The sequence below is a fragment of the Gavialis gangeticus genome, unplaced genomic scaffold (genome assembly GCF_001723915.1).
Source record: "Gavialis gangeticus isolate Ggan-Ray unplaced genomic scaffold, GavGan_comp1, whole genome shotgun sequence".
NCBI classification, from domain to species: Eukaryota; Metazoa; Chordata; order Crocodylia; family Gavialidae; genus Gavialis; species Gavialis gangeticus.
This window is the reverse complement of record NW_017729034.1, coordinates 17,484,472-17,493,616: the sequence shown is the minus strand read 5'-3', so window position 1 is coordinate 17,493,616 and position 9,145 is coordinate 17,484,472. Positions and strand designations below refer to the sequence as shown.

The following is a 9,145-nucleotide window of genomic DNA, read 5'->3' as shown; positions in this document are numbered from 1 at the left end:
TTGACTTCTGCCTCCTCTCTCTCTCTCTCTTGCTCTATCTGCATCTATTTCTTCACGTGCCTCAGTCTGAAGCTAGGTTTTTGGCTGTGACGCATCTTCTCAGTGCTATGAGGAAATTAGCTGCCCATCTGCAATATAAGGGCACAAGGGGAAAGGCTTTGATCAGAGAGAGAGAGAGAGAGGACAAACAGGAATGAGAGAGAGAACAAGCCAACGAGGAATAAAGCCCTACTGACCCCAGCCCTGGTTCATAACCCTACTCTTTTGTTTATCTGTGGCTTGTTTTCATTCATCTCTGGAAACCTTGGACCTGCTCTGGCACTGAACTGAGTGAAGACACAGTCCTTCTTGCCTCTTGGATGCCACCATGACACTGGTATTCCTCCCACTGTCTCTTGCCGTTACGCTGCTGGTAACCAAGGGTAAGTGGACTAAGGTGTTTGAGGGTGGAGAGGGGTTGCAGTAGGGGTGTTTAGGAATTAATTTGTCCACAGGATTCTATAAAATTAGATCTGAGCCCTTGTTACCTCCCTCATCTTCCAGTGCGTCTCAAATTTTCTCCCTAACCGTCCCTCCCTTCAGCTCCTCCACACCACTGGGCAGGACTCACTTGCCTCAGGAAGAGAATTCATCACTCTGTTTCTAACCCCCCTTTCTCCTCATTTCTCTGTCTTCTAGCAGCCAAGAGTGCGTTCCCCAGAGCAGCAGAAGAGTGGAGGTGGGAGCAGAGGGTATGGGCTGAAGAGGGTGGCTTGGCTGTGCTCCCCTGTCACCTCAGTCCTCAAGAGCTGAAGAATAGCTGGAAGATGCTGTATCACAAGACTGCAGTCCGCTGGGAGCGGCATGGAGGAAGGTATTGCAGAATAACAGTGGGCAGCGGGACCTGTGCCCTCTCTGGACCCATGCTCGCTCAGTCTCTGCTCCCCTTCTTCACCTTTTCACCATTCTTTCTTCTTTCACATGTACTGCTTGATTCCCATCCCCCTGCTCTGTTGTGTTCCTGCCCCTATCCCTTGACCTCTTCCCTCACCCTTACTCCGAGTACTCACTCACTTCCCTGGCCCACATACCTAGAGCCCACAAGGAGACGCACATGGTGCTGGAGGTGGAGTACAGTGGTGTCCTAAAGACGGCCCGATCCATGATGCCTCGAGCCATGGTCCAGAATGCCGACCTCCGCCACGGGGACTTCTCCCTTCGGATTGAGCCACTGCAGAGGGATGATGTAGGGCAGTATGAGGCATTGGTGAGATACGGCACAGCGACCCTACATTGCCAGGTGGCGCTGGGTGTGGTGAAAGGTAGGAGAAGATGGAGCCCAACGGGGGGCCCAGGGAGCAGCCAAGTCCATGGGTTAGGTCTGAAAGAAAGAGCTGCGTGGGGTGCCCAGGGCTGGAATGGCTGCTAGTCAGAAAATGAGAAGCAGCCTTTTGAGGTTGTGGGGCTTCCTCTATCACTTTCTCATGCACAGAGCCCTCCACACACGGAGACCTCTGAGACAGAAACACAGGAAACTTGGGTTCTTGCAGATGATCTTGCCCGCTAATACTCAGAGAGGGGTGGAGAGCTCCCGGAACGGGAATAGCTTCAGGACTTAGTTATGGCATTAATTTTTCTTTCTTCCCTTTCTCCTCCCTAGTGACTGTCAATATCCCTGGCCTTGTGGTGGAAACAGAGACTTTCTGGCTACACTGTAACTCCAGTCATCCAGGCAAACCTGTGGGAGTTCAGTGGTTCCACAACGACAGCCTTGTCCTCATCTCTGGCAGATTTCTCTCCCTCAGTGGGGCTCTGTCTATCTTCAGGACGACTATGAGTGACATGGGGCCATGGCGCTGCAACCTTGCCTACTCAGATGGCACAAATGTTTCTGCCACATACAACCTGCAAATTCTAGGTAAGCCCAGCATCCACCTTGCTTGTCTAGCTCCCCTGGCCTCAGTTGCTAGGCTGTCCTTCTGTTGAAGTTGCTCGCCTTTCACCATATCTTTTTTTTCCATCTTCCCCCTTATCTGGAGTAGCCTCCTCATCTCTTTTTGCTTCCATCCCTACTACCTGGGCCTGGCTCGTCTGTCTTCTTCCGTCTGTGGAGGTGGCAGCATCCTCTGCTGTGGCATCTCAGGTGACCTGCACCACCTAATACTGTAGGACATTCTTGGTTCTTTTCAGGTTTCTCTGGACCAGCCTCTTCTGTTGTCTATGCAGCAGCAGGCTCTTCCGCAAACCTACCCTGCACTCTGAACCACAATCCCAGTGCCTCTGGCATCCAAGGAGTGAAAGCCCGCTGGAGCAATCTCGCAGGAGGATATCTGGGAGACTGGGGTACTTCCAGGAATGGAGACTTCACTCTCCATGTCCCTGAGGTGGGACCTGGTGATGCAGGACAGTATCGTTGTGATGTCTCTATCCGCAGCACAACGATCACTAAGGAGGTGACTTTGGCCATTATTATGGGTGAGTAGGAGGATCCAGAGAATAAGAAGGAGCACCTCCACCCAGGGATGTTTGCTGACCTGAAGAAAAATCTCCTTGCATATTCATTGTGGTACACTGGAGCTGCTTGAGGCCTTTCAATTCTTCCCATAGGAAGAAACCCGGGGTCGCTACTCAATATGTCTAGAAAGCAGTTTTCCTCTGTACAGAATTCCTTGTCACAGGGAGGTTTTCCTGTGGTGATAAAGTAGGAAAAGGAGAGGGGAAAGAGGGAGGAAATAAGAGAAGGTCTGAGAGAGAAAAAGAAGGAAGCTGGCAAGGAAGGAAGGAGGAGGTGAAGGGGTGAGGCTGGCAGAAGCCCTGCTGTCTTTGTTGATCACATTCTTTTCTCCCTCTTCAAAGTCACCCCAAGCATCAAGGGTCCAGTGGCTGAGGGCTCCCATCTGATGCTCATCTGCAGCCTCACCCATCCTCAAGGGCACGAGCACTTTCAGTGGAGGCACATAGACTCTGCTTACAGCAACAGGAACTCAGCTGAGGCTACTTCCAGAGATCTGGGGACTCAGAGCTTCCTCTTGGGCTCCACCCTGGAACTACCCCGAGTATCACAGAAGGATACAGGCACCTGGGAGTGCAGTGTCCATGGCCCAGAAGGAAGACTGGGAGCAGTGGAGTATGGGCTGGAGATTACAGGTATTGTCTTCCCTGTGGCTCCCCTCCCCCCATCCCCTTGCCCATCCTACACCATCCTGCATTGATCATGTTTTAATCTAGTGCCAATCCCTCACCTCTGCTCCCCGCCTCTTCTCCCCCACCTGTCCTGTTTCCTTTCCCATGTCAGCCACCTCTGGACAGTCCCATCCTTGTCCCACTCCCCCTTTCTAACTGTTGCATCTCCTCACAGATGTCCAGGTCTCTGGGCCGCCTCCCATCCTGGGTAGACAGGTCACTCTTGGACTCCTTCTCTTCATCTTCCTCCTGCTTATGGCCTGCACCTTGGTTTTGGCCCTGTGGAACCAAAGGGTGAGTCTCCCTATCTTTACCTTTTGGTCCATCCCAGATCTCCCAAGCCAATCTTTTTTCTCCTTGTATATCTCCCAGGATCCAGAACTAGCAGTGAGGTGTCAAAAGTGTGGTTGGCAGGAGAATGAATGCAGGAGAATTAGGATGAATGAGGGAGAGCCTTGCCAAGCTTGCCAGCTGAGCATGGGGTTGGTGTTACTACATGGTAAGGGAGTTACACTGAGTTATCTGCCAGCTGTGTGTACAAGGAACACAGAGACTGCCAGACTAGTTCAGCCCAGTGGTACATCCAGCCCAGTGCCCTGTCTTTGGCAATGGCCAGGAACTCTTGTGAAGAGTTATGGAATAGCCTCCTTACAGAGAAAGTTTCTTTCTAATGCCTTTCACTTACTTACTGGGTTGTGCCCTACAGGATGAGTGTTTGTATCCTATTCAAGCTTTTGTGAGTGCTCTTCTGTTTTCCTTTCCATTTTCATAATTCCTTCAGATGTAATAATGTGCATGTCCTCATGTTCCATATAGATGTCCAATACTTTTTGAAACCTGGCTAGCCCCTGGACTCTGTGGTCTCCTGGGGCAGTTTCGCAAGTGTATTAAATATGTAGAAAGCATTTCCTTTGGTCAATTTTAAATCTGCTGTCTTTCATTATCAGTGGCTATCACCTTGTCCTTGTATTATGTAAATGGTTCTCCTTTGCATCCTGACTTTGCATCTCAAACCTCATCAGGATTTTTCATACCTCCAGGATAACCCTTCCCATTCCTCTTGTCTCTAAACAGCACAGTCTGAAGTTTCTTTAGATAGAAGCCTTTCAAAATATCTTATTTCCATCCCAACATCTTTTCCTGCATTAACTAGCTCAAATTATGTTTATTGCCTGCATGTTGTGTCACTTCCTTGTTCATCTCCTTTGGCAGGAAATGTAAACATTTTCAAAATCTCCTAAGTTCCATTTCAAAAGTGACTTGCTCACTTTATATTTCACCAAAAGTCAAGGGGCCTTAAACTCCTAAAACCCAAAGCTGCTGCTGAAAGTAGATTGGCTTCCTAAGTACAGCTAATTGAAAACTGGGTTCTCAGCTAAACAAAATGTTTCACAAAAACGAGGCTGTTCTTAGGAAATATTGACTTTTGTTTAAAAAACCCCCCACTCAAAGCCCCATACTTGGATTTGAAAATGTTACCATTGTGTCTCCTGACAGCTAACATTCAGATACCTCATGTCCTCATTCTCTCTCTGGCCTATGCCTTCACAGCTTGACTCTCTCTCAGTATGCAACAGATCATAAAACTAGCTCAATGTTGTATGGAAGCTCAATCATAGTGCATCATATGTGGTGTGATAAAGTCAGAGAGGCTGGCCCACAGAGGAGAATGGGGGCACAAGACACCTAAACTGCACCCTCTATGAGCAACCACAGCAGCACGTACACATTTTTGGATTTGGGCAAATTTTTAGCTTGGATGTTGCTCCCTTTTACCTGGGACTTCCCTCCCATTTAGCTACCTTCAAGGCTACCGTTTCACTTGTTATGATCCTTCTGGAGGCTACACCCTCAAAATGAGACTGAGATACTTGAAGAACAGTGTTTCAACTAGTGTATTGCAAAATGAGTGACACTTGGTAAGCAGCTAATCACGACTGCGAGAACAATGAATCTAGGGAATCATTCTCATGAGTGTACTGAGAAGGCTCTGAGGTCTGGAAAATCTGCCTTTCCGTGAGAGGCTTAAGAAGCTCTATTCTACTTAGCTTATCTGCTAAAGGTGAAGAGGTGATGTGATCACAATCTGTAAGCATCAATATGGGGAGAAAATGTCAGATAGTAAAGGGTTCTTTACTTAAGCTGACAAAATGCAACAAAATCCAATGAGTGGAAGTTGAAGCTAGACAAAAACAAGCTACAAAGAATGTGCACAATTTTCGCAATGAAGGTAATAAACAACTGGTACAATCTGCCCAGGGACAGGATGGATTCCTGACCACATAGAGTCTTGGAATTGAGACAGCCACCCTTTCTAAAAGATATACACCCATTCCAGCAGAAGTCACAGGCTTGGTGCAGAAATTCCTGTGGATTTTCTATGGCCCCTTTAAGGAACATACCAGACCAGATTATAATAATGGCCCTTTCTGGCCTTAAAATCTCTGACAGGAGCTACACAAAGTATAACTATAATTTATAAGAACACAGAAATGGGTATTGCTGTGTCATGAAGTCAGTCCTCTGGTATCACAGGTACAGTGTCAAATAATCCTTTTAATAACTGGACGTGTTTCCATCTTGAAACTGGTTAGGTCTCTTGCTCCAGCTACTGGAAGGCTGTTCCTAAACTTTGCTGCTCCCATGATCAGCATTTCTAGCCTCAATTAATTCATGGTCCATTTATACTCCTCTGGTAATGTGCCAGCATTGTCCAGTAGCTTCTTAGTTTCATAGTTGTTAGGGGCTGGAAGGGACTTTACAAATAATCAGATCCAGCTCCCCTGCACTTGGGCAGGAAAGACCGCTGGGATCAGACAACCCTAGCAACGTGGGCATCAAGACATCTCATGAAGATCACCAGAGTGGGTGACGGTACCAGTTCTTGGGGGAGCCTGTTCCAAACCCCTGGCACTTAAGTACAGTCCTTCTCTTGCAGGGATGCTTAATTGGATGATGTTTTTAATGACAACAGTCATGTCCCTTCTTGGGCTCCATTTTGCTCAGTTAAACATGCCAAGATCTTTCAGTTACCTCTCAAAAGATGGTCTCTTCATTTTTTTGATCACCCCAGCAGTTCTTGTCTGTACCTGTACCAGTTTGAATTAATCTTTCTTGCATGTGGGTGATCAGCATTGTGTCCTGGATTCCACATGACGCCTCACCACTATCATGTACAATGGTATTACTACTTTCTTATCTCTAATAGGAATACCTTATCTAAACCATCATTTGACACATTTCCCTTTTTCATGAGGGAAATCACACTGGTGACTCATAGCCATACTGTTATCAACTTAATACACTAAGGTCTTCCTCCTCTTCTATTGTTTTCAACCATTGAACCTACATTTTATAGCAGGAATTCTTGTCATTGGTTCCTAAGTGTATGGCCTTGCACATCCTGTTTCTATGAAGCCAGTTCCCTAACTCAGCTAGTTACCTTATGTGATATTTTTATCCTCCTCCACATAGGGAATCCCTCCCAAATTGCGCCATACACAAATTCCATAAGCATACTTTTTGTGCTAAGGTCATTAACAGAAACTATTATATAATATCAACTGTTCCCAAAACTGACCTTGAGGAACGCCTCTACTAACCTCTCTCTAGTTAGATAGTTCCTCTTTAAGCACAACTTTCTGCCATCTCCCAGCTCCTTTTGTAATTTACAGTTCTGTAGTAATCCTTATTTTCTCTAGTTTACCTACACATTCTCACATGGCACTGCATCAAAGGCTTTACTGATATCCAGTTAGATACTATTTATCACATTTCCCTTGTCCAAAGAACAAATTACCAAAGAAACATATCAAGCTAATCTGGCATAATCTGTCTTCAATAAACCTATGTTGCCTTTTATTCCACTTTCCACTCCCCTTCAGGTGTTTAGTTACTCTTTACTTCAAAATCTTTTCTCAACCATGGCATATTATTGAGGTCAATACATACTACTGAGACAATACCTGTAGTTGCCAGGATCACTTCCCTGCCTCCCCCACCCCTCTTAAATATAGGCGTTTTGTTTCCTATTCTCCAGTCAAACCCTACTACATAAAGCATAACATCAATCCAGTGTGTCCTAGAGGAAAGTGAATGGGACAGGAGGGTATGGCTCCTAAATTCTATTCTCAGCTCTAGGAATAGATTAAAGACAAATCATGTAAAGGAAAAGAACTGGGTGTCAGGACTCCTGAATGTTATTCCTGGCTGGAAGAAAGAAGAGTGTAATGGGTTATAGCAGGCAGTAATGGACTGAAGGCTTCCTGAGTGCATCCAGACGAGTGCACATGTCTGGTATGTGGAATTGCAGACCCATCTGCGGCACCACACACTGCACGTGAAGGCATTCCCCACACTGCTATCTTGCAGTGCTGAAGGGTTTTTTGACCCCAGGGAGATCTTGCAGTCAAAAAAACGCCATGCCTAAAGAAAGTGGGACAGTGCACATGGCAGCAGCATGCATTCTGGCTGCCAGCCAGGCTCCCTGCTGCAGGATTCCCACGGCTGCAGCTCCTGGAAGCCCCCAGAACCCTAGGTAAGGCTGCTGGGGACAGCACAGTTGCTGCCCCCAGCCTCCCCTACCCCACCTGGCATAACGTGCCATGCACCCAGGGTAATGTGCCACACACCTTGGGCCGCTGCTGTTTGTCCCAGGGGAAATGCACGTTCCTGTTCATGGGGAAGTGCCCCGGTGTCATTTTTTGTTATGATCTGGGCCTTTGAGTGATCTGGCCTGAGGTGGATGCCCAGAGGTCCACAGCTAACTAGACCAAGGCATAAGATGTGAACATCACGTTGGGGCTGGTGAGAGTTGATGTTGGGTTTGGGGGTTTGAGACAGAATGGGCTCCAGCTCCCCTCCACTGTGTCCATGACATTTGATTTTTTTTCCCTTCCAGATACGCTCCCCCCACTTCCCGGCACTGGAGAGGGAAATTCCTGCTCCCATACCAGGAAATGGAGGAAAGGATGGAGGCCAGGAGGGGAAGATCCAGCAGACAGAGTGCTGATGTAAGAGAAGATGCAAGGCCCCATCTCCATTACTTTGATCCACTTTTTTTGGAGGCCAGAGAGCCTGGGATGGGCATCATGCACAAATGTCGAGAAGCCAGAAGCCACATGAACACAGAAAGACATTAGGGGGCCACGTGGCTCTTGAGGTATGTGGGAGCCATATGCCAGAGGAGCAAACATGTGGCTGCAATAATGTGGGGGGATGGGTGTAAAGGCTTCTGGACTTTCCTGTTGGAGATGAAGGAATCCAGGTTTGTAGCCTACTTCACTTTCCTTCAAACCTCCCTCACTCCCTCATTCTTGCTCACTAGCTTAGGGTGTCCCATGATTTCTCTCTCAGCCTCTCTCCTTCTTTGGTGTGATGCAAAAGGTGTTAGCAGGTGAAGAGACTGGAAGACACCTGGCACCCCATTGCCCAGCAGATGTTTCACTCATTCCTGCCTACTTGCCTGTCTCTGTTCCCTTTGTGTCCTGCTCCTGCCCTCGTTTACTGGCTGAGAGGCTCCTTCTGCCACAAGTGTTTCATATTTTGTGTTTATTTTATTTTATTAGGACTCAAATAAAATACTATGTAATAATAATAATACTATTAATATTAATAATAATAATAATAATAATAATAATAATAATAATAATAATCCAGAAACCTTCTGGTCTTTTGTGCATTTGTGTTGAAATATGCCTGTTGAAGATATCATTTGCATCTGTTTATCTTTCTGAAGTAGTTTCCAAGAAATTTGCCTTCTGTCAGTTTTGTTTTCATTTTTGCTTTATTGACGTCACTTAGTTTCTAGCCTTTCAGAAGAGGAAACATGATGGCAGTAGAGAAGGAAGATTAACAAATTCTGTCTATCCCCTTTGCTCTCTTCCAGTCTCTCTCTCTTTCTCTGTTTTCCACAATTTGTGCTGTTGACCCTTTTTTCTTTTCTTCTGTCCCCTCACCATCTTTTTGTGCTGAAATACAAGCC

General features: G+C 46.7%; 1 protein-coding gene across 1 annotated transcript; it reads left to right on the top strand.

Moving 5' to 3' along the window:
• Positions 1–684: 684 nt before the first annotated feature.
• Positions 685–8,726, top strand: LAG3 (lymphocyte activating 3). Its single transcript, XM_019526781.1, has 7 exons — positions 685–853; positions 1,075–1,301; positions 1,640–1,897; positions 2,170–2,454; positions 2,836–3,126; positions 3,338–3,456; positions 8,063–8,726. Exons 1-7 carry the CDS (start codon positions 807–809, stop codon positions 8,171–8,173), a joined length of 1,338 nt encoding a protein of 445 aa, XP_019382326.1. The 5' UTR covers positions 685–806; the 3' UTR covers positions 8,174–8,726.
• Positions 8,727–9,145: the final 419 nt, after the last annotated feature.

Excerpts from the sequence above, each read along its gene's own strand:
- LAG3 (XM_019526781.1), top strand. The coding sequence starts at position 807 with ATGCTGTATCACAAGACTGCAGTCCGCTGGGAGCGGCATGGAGGAAG. Across the intron at positions 2,455-2,835 it reads GACTTTGGCCATTATTATGG|TCACCCCAAGCATCAAGGGT; the intron begins GTGAGTAGGAGG and ends CCCTCTTCAAAG. Across the intron at positions 3,127-3,337 it reads GTATGGGCTGGAGATTACAG|ATGTCCAGGTCTCTGGGCCG; the intron begins GTATTGTCTTCC and ends ATCTCCTCACAG.